The following is a 16,349-nucleotide window of genomic DNA, read 5'->3' on the forward strand; positions in this document are numbered from 1 at the left end:
GGAGACTGTTTGCAGCAGCGCACTAAAGGATTACAGCTCTTCTATTTCTGTGTTCTGGCTCACAAAGGCTTCCCTAAGGAAAGCCCCAACAGCTGCTAGGACCCCAAGCTTCCATTCCCAAAAGATATCCTTTGTTGGGCAGAATGCCAAGTCCGGCACCAGTATGCCACCTTTGGCTAACGATCATTATGGGAGTTTCGGCTTGAAACAAAACTAAGCCTGGTTAACTTTGCTTTTCCTTTCAATGTATTTAGCCCTTGGTGGTGCCAGACGTTATACAAACTCTTTCGAATTCTTAAAACCGAGACTATCCTCGGTTGTTATTAACCAGTGAGGCTGGTTAAGAACAGGTAACCTGGTCGCCTCTGGTGATTAGAAAGTGCCCATAGGTGGTGTCTCAAAACCCGACCAAGCCACAGTAGAGACCAACTGGACATTTCAGTTCAGTGCTAACCGAACCCTTCCGTGACCCAGCGTGGTGTAGCGGTTAAGAGCGGTGGACTCTGACCTGGAGAACCGGTTCGATTTCCCGTTCCTCCACATGAGCAACGGAGGCTAAACTGGTGAACTGGATTGGTCTCCCCACTCCTACTCACAAAGCCAGAAGTGACCTTGGGCAAGTTACAGTTCTATTAAGAGCTCTCTCAGCCCCACCTACCTCACAGGGGAGGGGAAGGGAAGGTGATTGTAAGCCGGTTTGTCTCTCCTTTAGGTGGTAGAGAAAGTCGGCATATAAAAACCAACTCCTCTTCTTCTTGCCAGTAACCGAGCCAGAACTCTTGAAACACAAACCAACTGGTTTTGTTTTGCAAAAACCGCTTGCATCCATTGCTCCGTATTCCATATATGGGCCCAGTCTTGAGAAAGAACTCTTATCCACTTTTCCGTCCCGAGACTGCCATCAAGGAAAAGTGTGAACCGAATGTCTAATTAGCAGTTTACCATTTGCTACAGAAGCCCTCGCAGAGAACTGCAAAGCCAAGTAGGTGCGAATACAGTTCAATAGGTCTATCATTAGGGGAAATTAGGTAACAGATAAATGGAAGCCAGGCGGCATGTAGTTACCTGCTACCTCATTTACTTGGAAGAAGGTATGTCAAATTCTTATTCCTTTGCACTTAACTACTTCTGCAGCAATGCTTTTTCAGGAGTAGGGCAGTCATTTGTGTGCCTGCCTCAGAGAAGACAGACCTAGAAAGTTCTTCCATATGGACTATACAAGATTGCTTCTGGTCGAACAAAAAACACTTCACTAATACTCAGAGACAATCCCTGGCAATAGAAACAGAGTCCTAACCTAAGTAGATCTCTTCACTCAAATGACCGGGGGCGGGGGGGGGGGGTTGTTGTACTCATGCAGTAGTTTGGACAAATACAATTCTGTTTCTTTCTCCAGCCAAGTAAAAAATCCTTCTTAATTTTATAATCCCAGAACCATTCTTTTCATCAAGCATTTGGACTGTGATTAAAGAATGTATACTCTCTCTCTCAAAAAAAAGAGGATTTGTTGATCCACATAGTCAGGCACCTGAGATTTTGAATAAGGGAGGGGCTGTGGCTCAGTGGTAGAGCACCGGCTTGGCATGCAGAAGGTCCTAGGTTCAATCCTCAGCATCTCCAATTAAAGGGACCAGGCAAGTAGGTAATGTGAAAGACCCTGGAGAGCCACCGCCAGTCAGAGTAGACAGTATTGACTTTGACGGACCGAGGGTCTGATTCAGTATAAGGCAGATTCACATGTTCATATGTTGAGTTTCTAGGACCACCACATCCAGCGCATTTAGTCAGCAAGTCTGTGAAGGTTCTCATTTGCATAAGCACACGTCCCGCCATCAGGAAAAGAGTTTATCTGAAGCCTTCTATGCCATGCCCTTCCCTGTAAAACTGATGACCAGGACTGCTTCCCCTCCGCTGATTGGCCCATCCCTGAGGCCTAGCAGCAAAGCCCATCTGGCAGTGCTAGGACGCAGCAACCAAGGAAATTATTTGGCCAGCTGTTGCTTGGAGACTTCTCAGTTGGGGTCCTTAAAGAAAACCTTGCAGCTGCTCTGCTTCCAGCAGATCACTCCCTAAGAACATGCATCTCACACACACACGCCCTGACTCAGACTGAGAACTGAGCGCTGTTTACCGCCTTCCCTCCCAGTCAATTTAGAAGGTGCTTATCTAGAATTCGACAGGCATTCTAGAGCATGAGATGCACACACATCCATAACTCAGGCCATAATGCAGCACTGCTCCATAAACTGAGAACCCTATCCAAAAGAACATTGTGTCTCATTCCAAATGCAAATGATGGAACTAATTATAGGATGTGCAAGATGAGTCAGGCTTCACCAGTGTGGATGATTGCAGAGGGACATCTGGTGTGACAACTAAAACACAAAAGAGTGCTTCTCTGATTTTGTTTATAGTCTCTGGATTTTCAGAGAACTAAGAACAAGGCCCGCGTTCTACTCTCTCAGTTGCAGTTTGACGTGGCAAGCATTGGCTTCCTGGTATTGTGGACCAGAGGATGAGCAACATTAAGGCTAGCAGGGACGGCAGCTGCGAAGGGACACACTGAGGAATGAATAAGTTGGTAGTTGGACCTCGGGGGACAGAGAAGAAAGAGTGAGTTACAGTGTTACGTCCTGGCCGGGAAAGGGAGGGATAAAAGTCCAATAAAATAAATGAATAAATAAATAAGTCCTCCAGAGCATTTGAGGCAGATATGAAACACATGCCATGACTAATGTGGAATTCACAATGCTGCAATCGAAGGAGCGCCCCCACCTGAAGGCTCTCTACATCCAATGAGCATCTTAGAAAACTCTCACTAGGGACTGCAATTCATGCCCAGATCAACTTCCTTCTTTCCTAGAAACAGCTGTCCAGCACGAAGTCACCACATCTTCAAGGAAGTGTGGCATTGGGTGAGCACAGAAGCAAGGCAAGAGCAGAAGTCAATGGTGAATTAGACTCAGACCTTGATCCTTTTTATACCGGGTAGGGTTAACTCATGATTCAAGTTACTAATAAAGTCAGCACAACAAATCGGGGGGGGGGGGGGAGGCCTCTGCCTAATGAGATTTTTTAGCACTAATACTTATAGGTTTGCTCCCTCTGGATTTGGAGTTTCCATTTAGTCATTATGGCGAGCAGCCATCGTTGGACCTATCCTCCATGAACTGAATCCCCTTCTGAAGCCATCTATTCTAAGAAGCTGCGATGAAGGAAGGAGAGCAGGGATAACAGATAGGGCTTCAAAGCTGGGAGGCACTGGAAATAACAGGCTCTGGGTATGTGCTCCTTATGCAGGCAGGTTTCCTGACTGGAGGTCCTGTTTCTGCTCCATTTAATTGTTGAAGAAAGATGCATTAACAGAGATTTTGCTAGGTATGTTAGTTTGTGAGTCAGTGGTTTGGCGATTTAAGGGGGGGCGCAAGCATTGTGTGGTCATGGGTAAAGAAACTACAAGAACACGTTTTCACAGGGCCCCACTGAGACCTAGATAAAATGACTGGGTGTAAAGAAAGCATAGTTTAGAGTAGTACAGAAGGCACATTTGGGAAGCGAAATACACAATACTTCCAGACCTGCTCTTGCAAGCAAAAGAAAAAGATGGCACTGCGGCTCCTTTAAAAGCTAACCGATTTATGCCCTATGTGTTAGGACAACTTGATGTGGTGCCCTTAACCAGTCACTGTATCTCAGTCTAACCTCCCTCACATGACAGCAGCAAGGACTGAAAGCAGGGACCCAACAATGTATGCGGCTCCCAAGTTCCCCGGAAGGGAGAATAAGTTAAAAATATAACAAGCCAAGCAGTTCCAGATCATTTAATTAATGCATCAGAGGGGGATAAAGGTACTGCTTGCAGAACCTAAAGCAAATAAGTTGGTCTATAAGGCACCACAGCCACACTTGCTCAAAAATGTGAATTCAATCAATCCTTTATTGGCATACACAATACCTGCAGAGAACGTAATCATACAATTTTACTCAACAGAGCTCGCCTGGTCCCAGTGTCTTTCACGGATTCACAATGCATATTGCAAAAACTTGGCTACATGGTCAATCGTGGCCACATCCTAAGTAGACATAAGAAGGGCCACCTTGAGCTCAACTGGGTTCCCTACCAGCAAACAATGGGCTGATGAACAAGGCGGATTCTCTGATAAAGAGGGCAGTGCAAAAGAACACATGCAACTGATTCTACGAGATTCATTCCACAGGGGCATAACCTTGCAGAGAGTGGTACTGATTGAAATCTCCCCTGTAATATTGATGAGGGTAGCACATTTAATCTTGCTAACATATATGCCCTCCTTTTGTTTTGGGTCCGTTAAATGAGAAAAACAGGTTGCCACTGAATGTTCACAAAAATGTGAAGCATCTATTTTCAAGTGGAGCCAGCCCTCAGCCTTTTTAAGTATGGAGGCGGAACAAATCGCAAGCCGTTACAAATCAGTGAATCAACACAGGACACTTTCTGTGGCTTAAGCTGCAATAGGAATGCAGGGAAGACAGTGTGCCAACGCACACAACCTGCTCACATCCATCCAGAATGAAGTCAGACATTTTTAGAAATTTTTTCAGGCAAGTAAGCTTACATCATCCCTTTAAAAGGGCACAGGCTTGCAGCTTTTTGGTTGGATGAATCATTCCTCAAACCGCCACAATTCACATTGAAACATCAGAAGCAGCTCTGTTCAATGCATGAAAGCACAAAATGCTCTTTTAAGATTGAATAGGAGCTTCTAAAATTTACAAGAGTGCATGTTTTCGAAATGAGGGCTCTTGGGTTAGCGGAGATCCATTAACAGTGGCACCAAGGATCTTTATGAATGATAAATGAAACAGAATCTCTTAGTGAAGCACCTAGGGAGGTGGTGAGCTCCCCCTCATTGGCAGTCTTTAAGCAGAGGCTGGACAAGCACTTGTCAGGGATGCTCCGGGCTGATCCTGCATTAAGCAGTGGGCTGGACTAGATGGCCTGTATCGTCCCTTCCAATTCGATGATTCTATATGAGCCAGACAATACACAAGCCAAGGTACTGGATTCAAGAATATTTCAAGTACAGTGAAATATTTTGAGATTTAAGTAGTGTTGAAAAGACACACTTGGTTTAACTGGTTTCTTAATTAGGAAGCAAAGTCTCACACTGACTGTGGCAAGAAAAGGAAATGGCTTGAGATAGGAAGGCCTGAAGAAAAAACACCGGTCCACAAAGACTTAAAAAAAATTCAACATAAGAACGGAAAAATTGGGGGGGGGGGGTGCTGCGGGAAAAATTCCGATACAATATTTCTCTCTTGCAATGAGCAAAATGATTAAGACAAGGGTTTTCACATTCCAAATGTACAGCATGAAAAAATCTGAGCGCTTTCTCCATTTTTCCAGTGAGAAAAAAATGGGAAATTGTGGGGGGCACTGAAAAACCCTCTTATACTATAGATATATACAAAAGTTTTTTTTATTTAAATATAAATAATTTTGGCAGCAGTTAATATGCTAGAATGTGTTTAGTGATATACACTGAAGAGTTCCGTGTTTTCATGTTTGGCTTAATATCCAAACTTGCTTGGACACAAACTCTCTCATGTTGCTGGTAGCCCTATCTATTGTGATTATGATAGTTTCTTTCTTTTGTTTATTACACTATTTCTTTTCTGCCCTTAAATTATACTTTCCCTACCTCTCAGATGACAAAATACATGTGCTATGACAACATAAGGTGCAGCAATCTGCACCTCTCTCTCAAGTACTGGACATATTTACAATTATTCTTGCAGAAAATGAAAATATTTATAATTTTTAAATTCAATTAATATTGGCAATAGTACAATTTTATATGCTAAGTTATAAATGATGCAGGTGCCAGGAAAGGTGGCAGCAAGCACCATGGTGGGGACCACTGTAGTACAGCCTTCTCTATGATCCAAAGCCCCTCCCTTTCACCAGCTGAAACACTGGTAGAATACATCCCAAAATTAGGAACACCACATCCACAAACCTAGGGCCCACCATATTCACACAAGTCTTATGCAAGACCAAGCCACTGGTCAACTATCTTTGGTACTACACTTGATGACACAGCTCTAAGGAATACAAGGCTCGGGCACTGTCAAGAGAGATTCAGTCAACAGATCAAACAATATCCACTAATGGCCTAGCATTTACCTTTCCATCTGAAACAAAGTTATTAACTGGTTCCATAATTCCAGCAACTATAAAAACAAATTGCTTCATGTTAACAGTTAACTTTAAAAAAACAGTATATTTCATTTTAAGTAATATTTCTATAAATGGGAATGATACACTGAACAGCTATCTAGATTATAGCCTAACCCAGTAAGGGTCAGCTTCCTATTCTACTTCTTCTAAAATAAATATTAAAATAAAAATAAAATAATATTAGAAGAAAGTAAAAGCTATTCCACACAATTCTGTTTGGAGATGCCTGCAGGTACTGAAGGTGGCCAACAGAGGAAGCTGTGATAGTACCCCACACTCCAGCTCTTGATAACGCAATAAAAACAACAACCAGCAACCCACACAGTAGCATACTTGTGGTCAGATATTCCATAAAGCTAACTGGCGGTCCACCTACAATCTCTAAATGGGCCAACTGATTGGTGTATCAGTCCTAGCAGACAGCTGTCTCCTTCCCATTTACATGCAATATGAGCATTTCGATTGACCTTGGTGAACAGTATTACGATAAGAAAAACGAGATGTTCAGGGAACACCAGTATTAACCATGCAATACAGGAAGTACCAGCCTTTACGAATGACTATGCTGGTTCACTTTTGCCTTGCCAGATCTGACCACTACATGTCAAACTGGAAGCCACCATTTACAACTGGGATACATTTTGCATCCCTTTTGTACAATAAGCTTGTACCATTCAGGTGATCCAAGCTGACTGACATCTGTCACACTACAGAGATCTCACCTGAGCACCTGGCAGTTCATGGAAACATTTTTACGTTTCGGTTATTTCACTAAGCTAGCCCGTCCAGCCAAACAGCTTGATCTAGAATCACAAACTAACATCTCAAGATTTCAAGCAGATCCTTTTTACAGCGTTAGAAAACACAAATAGGAAGTGGAGTAGATGGGAGGGGGAGGATTACTGTTATTTTCCACTCCACTGAGGAAGCGGATAAAAATGCTCAGAACTGACAAGTAGGCACATTCTCGCAGAAGAGAGAAAGGCAGCTTTTTTAGAAGGGCAGAGTTTTCTCCTTGACTTTCTGGCCCGCGGGGCAGCTGCAGTCAATCCAAGCCAGTGCTGTGGCAAAAGCGAGTGGGGGAATGAAGGATGTGTTAAATGGAGTGAACAGAGGACTTCTACGGTAATCCAATGCACAATTCTTTGCAAGGAAGTTCTACTGGCACCATCCATGTAAATACTACTTGCCTGGTCACCTTTGGTGATTAAGCACAGCTGCTAGGCTAGGAAGCTGTTTTATCTTTTAAGTCAAAAATGACTGAGAGCAGGTGTGCTAGTCAAGCTTTTGGAACTTACGATCAGGACCTTAGTCAACAATGCTTACATACACGACATTGCCTTATACTGAATCAGACCCTTGGTCCATCAAAGTCAGTACTGTCTGCTCAGACCAGCAGCAGATCTCCCGGGTCTCAGGCAGAAGTCTTTCACATCACCTACTTGGGCTCTCCAGGTTCTCAGGCAGGGGTCTTTCACGTCACCTACTTGCCTGGAGATGCCCGGGATTGAACCTGGGACCATCTGCATGCCAAGCAGATGCTCTACCACTGAGCCACAGCTCCCTCCCTTAGAACTCAAACTCTGCAATTCTTACTGAGAAATGAAGCCTGGCCATTACTTGGAAATGATGCAGCTCCTTACACTGTCTTTTAGCTGTCCAGTGGCAGCTAATTTCCAATGCACACATGTAGCCTGGTATGGGACAGCTATAGTAAAATGTCCCAAAAGGAAGAAAACCCATGGTACGAAGTTGTCCTAGCGATGGAGAAAGGGGAGGAGATCCTGGAATAACAGCTCAACAAATCATTTTCCAGGAGAATGAACTTTCCAGGATAATGAACGAAGGAGATTGTAGCAAATAACAGGAATATTGATGAGCTACAGACTTTTCAAAAGACAATGCTCTTACTCCCAATATCAACAGCATTTGCATCCAAAATCTAGAGCTAACGAAGAGGGGATTCTGAATTAAATATTCCTCTACCTTGGATTATTTAATCAATGTAAACATTAATACCACCCTTTCTTCTGTCCGGTGATCACTGGTATATATTTTTTCAGTATTTTTTTAATTTCACTACATACTCCTTGAGCAAATGGTGAAGATTGTTAAGTGGCAAAAGGGTAGACACCCCACCAACAATCCTTCAGTGAGCATTCACACACGGAGCTGAGATTCTACTCTGTATTAGACACAGAGCCACGTACTGATCACTATTCAAATCTCATGAATCCAGAAAGGAACCGAATCTCTTGGATTCACATCCACACCAACAAAAGAATCTAGAAAAGATTTCTTTGTTTGTTCTTGCAAGTTATACCTCCCCCCAAATACAATGTGTGAAACAAGCAAATTGAGAATTCTAATGAGGCACCAGTAAGCCCTTTTAAAGCACCTCATTAATGCAACAGTCAGAGTGTCAATAACAATTTAAAGACACACATTAAGTAATTTGATAAAAAAGCACTACACCCAGTCCCTGTTGAGCGCTGCTCCCAGCAAAATCCTGCCCCCAAACCTCCAGGTGCTTCTGCATGAGCTGGAAAGCAGGTCTTAATGAGTAAGACTCATATTAATGACACGGAGCTTTTAAAAATACGCAGCAGTCAATTATCTCATGAATACAAGGCTCCCTCCGCCCTCCCAATAGGTTTCTTGCCACCAGCCAGCCCCCATGTGCCTGGACCTCACAGGTATCGGTACTAATGAGCTTTGATTTTGTGAACCTTTCTATCTTTGTGGGGAGGCGAAAGAGGAGTGTTATTGTAGCACTGTGTCTAACAGACAAAGCCGCACACTGGCAAGTCAAGGTTTGACTCTTTCATTTGACATGGACTTGCCAGGCTGCCCTGAACTCTCTCTCTCAGACATACACACACACACACACTGTGGAATTGCAAAAGTAACCTACCTTACAAGGTCGTTGCATGAATTGCAAGATAATTATATGAAGCAATGTAAACATTACATATATCTTAACTATTTCTTCATAATGTGTGAGACTGAGCAGTAAACCAGAATTCATTAGCATCAATTTCACTTCTGCTAAGAGTCCACAAAGTCCTAAGCAAGTATCATTTCCATCTGGGGGGGCAAATGTGGTTCCCTTAGGTGAGCCACCCTCTCAACACCTCCACAGGGAGAATACTGACATGCATTTACAACAGTTCTGTAAAGTTGCAGAGGATGTATAAGCAATCTGAACTTTCTAAATCATAAATACAACACACCCACGTTTCTTGAGGAATAAAATCCAAATGGTCTTGTTGAATGGAGAAGAAAAGAACAAGGAGCTCCTGGCTGCCCCATACCAGCTGGGTGACTAGGAATGCACTGAGCTCACCTTGGCACGTCACACCCAAGTGCCCTCAGCTTGGCCACAGACGCAGGCTCTTGCATGTCTGGACTTGGAAACCTCTCTCTGTGGGAGTGCTCCAAGGAAGCAAGCCCTTCCCTTTCTTTGGAAGCGAGAACTAAACAGCACATTTTTCCAAAAGCAGAGAGGCAATGTTGGCTTCCTTCCACCGCCTTTGTGCAGAAGTGCTTCAGGAGAGTCCAGGAGACATCGATTTTGCATCTGCTTAGGGACAAACTAGAATGTAACAGCATCCACCGGTCTGACTCATGGACGCCACTGCCATTTTAAAATGTTGCAAGAGCCTGATCCTAATCAGGCCAGTAGCTGAGGCACTCTTGTCCCCCAGCCCTTTCAAATGCCTATGCAGTCAAGGGGGAAGAGGGCGAACTTCTGGTTTGGCTCTTACGCTGCCCACTTGACAACGCTGTAGGAGGGGAGTGTCCAAGCCAAACACAAACCACGGCAGCCATTTTGTGGTGGAATGTACTACCTCTCTCAAAATTCCAAAAGCGCCCGCAAGTCTAACAAGCTGGGGGGTCCCTGCTCTAAAGCACTCTTAACAGACATGGTATTTGTGAAGGAGGGGGTACTTGAAGATGAAACCAGCTTACAATCACCTTCCCTCCCCCCCCCCAACAGACACCCTGTGAGGTAGGTGGGGCTGAGGGAGTGTGACTAGCCCAAAGTCACCCAGCTGGCTTCACGTGTAGGAGTGGGCAACAAATCCAGTTCACCAGATTAGCCTCCCCCGCTCATGTGGAGGAGTGGGGAATCAAACCCCGTTCTCCAGATCAGAGTCCACCGCTCCAAACCACTGCTGAGTTGGTTGAGAGTAAGTGTACAAGTGTGACGGGGGAAACTGTAAATCCCTCAGCAGTTGTGGATTCAAAGTGAACTTTCCATATAGGCTATCCTATAAAAATCACACTCAATTTGTTTCATTTTCTCTCCCTTGTCTTTAACCTACACAAGCAACAGGATTGCGTTCTGCAGCACTATTATTGCAGAGAGCCAGCATGGTGTAGTGGTTAAGGTGTCGGACTAAGATCTGAGGAACCCAGGTTCGAATCCCCACTCTGCCATGAAAACCTGCTGGGTGACCATGGGCCGGTCACACACTCTCATCCTTGACCCTGGCAAGTATGTGGATGGGAGACCTCCGTGGAATACCAGGGTCGTGACGCAGAGGCAGGCAATGGCAAACCATCTCCAAAAGTCTCTTGCCTTGACAACCCTATGGGGTGGCCTCCATCAGCTGTGACTTGACAGCAAAAACACCCCACTATTATTGTTTGCACTATCTTATTCTTATGGCACTGTCTCCTACTTTTGCAACTCATTTTCCTCCATCTGTAGTATGTCGTATCTTACATTTTTTGTTTTATAAACCTACTGCACTGTGATTTCTCATGCTACCTTGACTGTATCACTTTTATATTGTGTAATCCACCTCGAGTCTCAATAAGAATAGGGGCCTGTAAGGTAAAAAAAGCTGAAGGGAGGGATTTAAAGCTCTGTTTCCATCCTTTAGAATTCACACTATGACACAGGGGATGGGGGGAGAGACAAAGAAAAAGACAGCAATATTGATTGAGCCTACTGACTTTGATTACCACCTACTAGTAGACCCCAAAGATTTCCTGGTTCCTCCAACTTTCCCTTTTCCCCCCTCCTCTCCGTTTTTAAGCCCACGCACCCTCTTTTTTAATAGTTTTGCATTGATTTTCTTCCTCCAATTGTTAACATCTATTAAAAATACACTGGAACAATAAAAAGAAGGGTTTCATCTGCGTAAGTTTGTGTTGAAATTGCCTTTCCCCACACACCCAAAGCAGCTTGTAATAAAATGTTGACAATGGCCATGTCATGATGAAACAGACTCCATGTTAGCAAATGCTTGTCATGTGATGCAAAGCTCTTCTTTATTTCCTCCCTCCCTCCAGTCTCTCATGGAGGAGGGGGGTTTGAAGAGATGAAAGAGAAAAATACTTTAGGCCACAGTGAAAAAAAAGTGCCGGTAAGCAGCCTCAAAGGCCACTCAGTGGGCACATTTGGGTAATATAGCTATACGGAGAAATAATCGAAATTAAGCAAAGGGGGGATGTCCTCACTTCTCAATGTTTATTTATACACACCAGGATTCCAGAAGGGTTTGTTGCAGCAAAATTAAACAGAACTCTGGTTGGCCTCGAAGGTACTATGGGCCTTCCGTTTAACTTTGAAGAATGAGAAAACGATCCTTCCTTCTTTCCCACCCCCAGCCAAGCCTCAAACTAGAAGAAGGGTCCATGATGGCAGGGACCAAAAACCAATCAATTTTTTATATTAAAAAAAAATGAGAAGCCTTGGTAGAAATACTACATACACACTTGACAAAAATAAGGGGATGTTCTTCTCTTCTCTTCGGATCACACACGGTCCTCACAGGATGCGAAGCTACATTTCTCCCCCCACCCCCGCCTGGTAATAAAAGAGTAAAGGAAATTCACATCGCCACCCCCGTCATAACAGCAGCATGATCTTGCCCAATTATGTGCCCTTTTTCTCCCCCCATCACCGCACTGGGCGCGGAGCTGTTTGTTGGGCACCTCGAAGGCCAATTTCAGGGGCGGGGGGAGATAGTTTTTGACTTGGGCAGAAGAGGGAAAAAAGAGATAAAATAGAGGAAAAAACCAATAAAGGGGGGGGACCAACCATGTATATCCCTTGTCCCCCCCTAAAATTCCTACTTGAACATTTAAGAATGATGGGGGGGCAGATACAGTTTTGACTTGGGCAGAGGAATTTTTAAAAAGAGATAAAATATAGGGAAAAACTAATAAAGGAGATCAACCCTGTAAATACCTCGTCCCCCCTAAAATTCCTACTTGGAACATTTAAGCACGATTTGGGGGGGGGGGAGAGATACAGTTTTGACTTGGGAGGGAGAGAAAAACAAGAGACAAAATAAAGGAGGAAAAAACTAATAAAGGCCCCTCCCTAACATTCCTACTTGAACATGGAAGCATGATTGGGGGTGGGGGCGCAGATACAGTTTTGACTTGGGCGGGGGAAAGGAGATAAAATAAAGGAGGGGAAAAAACCTAATAAAGGCCCCTCCCTAAAATTCCTACTTGAACATTTAAGCATGATTTGGAGGGGGGGCAGGTACAGTTTTGACTTGGGGGGGGGAGAGATAAAGGAGGATAAAAACTAATAATGGGGGGAGATCAACCATGTAAATTTCTTGTTCCCACTAAAATTCCTACTTGAACATTTAAGCATGATATGGAGGGGAGGGGAGGCAAGGTAAAAGTTTTGACTTGGGCGGGGGGAGGGGGAAAAGAGAGATAAAATAGAGGGGGGAAACGAATAGAGGCCCCTCCCTAAAATTCCTACTTGAACATTTAAGCACGATTTGGGGGGGGGGCAGATACAGTTTTGACTTGGGCGGGGGAGGGGGGGGAGGGGGGGAGGGGGGAGGGGGAGGGGGGAGGGGGGAAAGGAGATAAAATAAAGGAGGGAAAAAACCTAATAAAGGCCCCTCCCTAAAATTCCTACTTGGACATTTAAACATGATTTGGAGGGGGGGCAGGTACAGTTTTGACTTGGGGGGGGAGAGATAAAATAAAGGAGGATAAAAACTAATAATGGGGGAGATCTTCCTACTTGAACATTTAAACACAATTGGGGGGGATACAGTTTTGACTTGGGGGGGGGAGAGAAAAACAAGAGACAAAATAAAGGAGGAAAAAACTAATGAAGGCCCCTCCCTAACATTCCTACTTGAACATTTAAGCATGACGGGGGGGCAGGTACAGTTTTCACTTGGGCGGGGGGGGGAAAGAGATAAAATAAAGGAGGGTAAAAACTAATAATGGGGGAGATCAACCCTGTAAATCTCGTTCCCCCTAAAATTCCTACTTGAACATTTAAGCATGATTTGGAGGGGGGGGGGCAAGGTAAGAGTTTTGACTTGGGCGAGGGGAGGGGAAAAAAGAGATAAAATAAAGGAGGGGGAAAACGAATAGAGGCCCCTCCCTAAAATTCCTACTTGAACATTTAAGCATGATTTGGAGGGGGGGCAGGTACAGTTTTGACTTGGGGGGGAGAGATAAAATAAAGGAGGGGGGGAACTAATAATGGGGGGGATATCAACCCCCTACATCCCTGGTTCTCCCCCCTGAAATTCCTACCTGAATATTTAAGTATGGAGTTCAAGTGTATTTTAAGAAAGGGGTTTTTTTTTGTGTTTTTTATAAAAAAGGTTTAAATTTCACTCCGACGGAGATGCCGTTTTTTCAAGTTGGGGGGGGGGGAAGGAGCTGAACGAGGCCCGAAGTGGCTGTTTTTACCTGAGGATATTGTGGGCCTCCATGCTGCGGTTTTGGTTGCTGGAGCAGACCACCGCCACCCGGAGCGGCGAGGAGGGCATGGCCGGCGAAGAAGGGGGGCAGGGGCCGGGGGGGGCCGAATGGGGAAGCGAGTGGGCGGCGAAGGACGCGCGGCGGGGCTCCTCGGGCCGCGGCACTCCTCGCGGCGGCGGCGGCGAACCTCTCCTCCGTCGCTCTCCCTTCGCTCCGGCGCTCACAAAATGGCGGCGGCGGGGAAGGGAAGAGGCGGGGCCTGGCGACGTGGTCTCGCGCAGGCGCGGTGTGCAAGGCGCCACCGCCCCCCCCCCGGCCACGCCCTGGCGTTTCCGGGCGGGGGAGGGGAAACAAAGACAGAGAGAGCGGGGTTCTTCCTTCCCGTCTCAATCCTGGCCTTTCTATCTCGACGACTCTATGGCTATTCCTCTCTTCCCCCTCCCGCCCTATCTATCCAGCCTCGAGGCCGTGGAGAGACCGCCCCCCCCATAGAGGTCATTTGCATGTTTCCATGGAAACGGTTTCCGGCGGCCATAAAAGGAGACGGCGCGGAAGTCGAGCGCCGCCCTAGCGGGATTGGTCGATCCCGCCACGTGGTGCTGATGAGAGTCGTTATATGGTTCTTCACGCAACTCATAGTTAAACTGTGGAACTCCCTGCCCCAGGATGTGGTGATGGCTGCCAACTCGGAAGGCTTGAAGAGGGGAGTGGACATGTTCATGGAGGAGAGGGCTAACCATGGCTACTAGTCAAAATAAATACTAGTCATGATGCATACCTGTTCTCTCCAGTAGTGGTTCCCAACCTTTTTTTGACCAGGGACCACTAGGACTTTTTTGTTCGGTGCAGGGACCCCAAGGTTCAAAATAAAAATTCTGAGAATTTGAAAATAAACTTTAATCATAACTGTTAGTTAAACATTAAACTTAGAATAATATTCGAATATATATTTTTATAATAGAGAACTTTTAATTGAAAATATTAATTTCATTATGGGTTTATAACTTTGTTTTGCGGACCTTAATTTAGTTCTCGCGGACCCCTGGGGGTCCATGGACCCCTGGTTGGGAACCAGTGAGGAGCATCCCTGTTATACTAAGTCCTGTGGAACACAGGCAGGTTAATGCTGCTGCATTATCAGACCGGCAGCGTCTCTCCAGTGACTCAGGCAGAGGTCTTTCACATCGCCTACTCGCCTGGTCCCTTTAACTGGAGATGCCGGGGATTGAACCTGGGACTTTCTGCAGGCCAAGCAGAGGCTCTCCCACTGAGCCACAGCCCATCCCCAGAATCGACTTGTGAGGATAAAATGAAGGAAGGCGGGGAAGGCTGTTGTAAGCCGCTTTGCATCCCCACAGGGGAGAAAAGGGGGATATAAATAAATAAATCGACTAAGGCCCCCGGATCAGACACTATTCTAGGGGTTGAGTGGAGAAGTCCTGCAGGCCCGGTCAGGTTCTCCCCGGCCTGCTGTTTTAATTTGTTTAGCCCAGTCCAGCAATGCTGCTCTCTTTTCTGTTCTCTCCAGCTTCAGAGGAGCATGCCTATTATTGAGGTGCTGTGGAACACAAGCAGGATAATGCTGCTGCAGTTGTCTTGTTTGTGGGCTTCCCCTGGAAAAAACGGCCACTTTGGCAACTGGACTCTATGGCATTGAGTCCCTCCCCTTCCCAAATCATGCTTTCCTCAGGCTCTGCCCCAAAAACCTCCCACCGGTGGCAAAGAGGGACCTGGCAATCCTAATTAGACCCTCCTCGAGCCTCACCATCTCCAGGCTCCATCCCGAAATCTCCCAAGTTGGCAACCGTATGCTGTAGTTTTCAAGTCATACTCGTGAGCTGCCAGTGGAGGTAGTGATAGCTATGAACATAGGAGGCTTTAAAGGGAAATTAGACAAAATCATGGCAGAGAGGTCCATCAATAGCTATTAGCCGTGGTGACTGAGGGCGCCTCCATCTACCAAGGCAGTAAACATCTGAATACCACTGCTGGGAGGCAGCAGTAAGGGAGGGTCCCCACCTTTATGCTCTGTTTCTTGGCCCTCCAGGACAACTGATTGGCTACCGTGTAAACAGGATGCTGGACTAGATGGACCGGTAGAATAATCCAGCAGAGTACATTTACAGATTTGCTTGTAGAATATTTATTCTTTTGGACTCTATAAGTATGCCAAATATTTCAGTGGTATGTGCTAAGTTATAAATTATGCATTATGTGTTGTTAAGGCAGTGGAATAAGTTTAGGCTTGATAAGGAAGGAAGTACTGTGTGTATTTCAAGAAGGGTAGCCGTGTTTGTCTGTAGCAGTAGAAAATAGTAGAAAAGAGAAGTAGAAAAGTAGCACCTGAAAGACTTAACAAAATTTCTGGCAGGGTATGAGCTTTCGTGAGTTACAGCTAACTTCTTCAGAGTATCGGAAGAAG

The 16,349-nt window shown here is 45.3% G+C and overlaps 1 protein-coding gene across 1 annotated transcript in view; it reads right to left on the minus strand.

The window, feature by feature from the left end:
• The window catches only part of SSU72 (SSU72 homolog, RNA polymerase II CTD phosphatase), a 46,822-nt gene extending 32,816 nt beyond the window's left edge, over window positions 1-14,006 (minus strand). Inside the window, exon 1 of the mRNA XM_056865200.1 lies at window positions 13,916-14,006. Within this exon, the coding sequence (XP_056721178.1) occupies window positions 13,916-13,995 (80 nt within the window). The 5' untranslated portion in view covers window positions 13,996-14,006. The remainder of the gene's footprint in view (window positions 1-13,915) is intronic.
• Between the last annotated feature and the right edge of the window lie 2,343 nt (window positions 14,007-16,349).

The sequence above is a fragment of the Euleptes europaea genome, chromosome 19 (genome assembly GCF_029931775.1).
Source record: "Euleptes europaea isolate rEulEur1 chromosome 19, rEulEur1.hap1, whole genome shotgun sequence".
NCBI lineage: Eukaryota > Metazoa > Chordata > Lepidosauria > Squamata > Sphaerodactylidae > Euleptes > Euleptes europaea.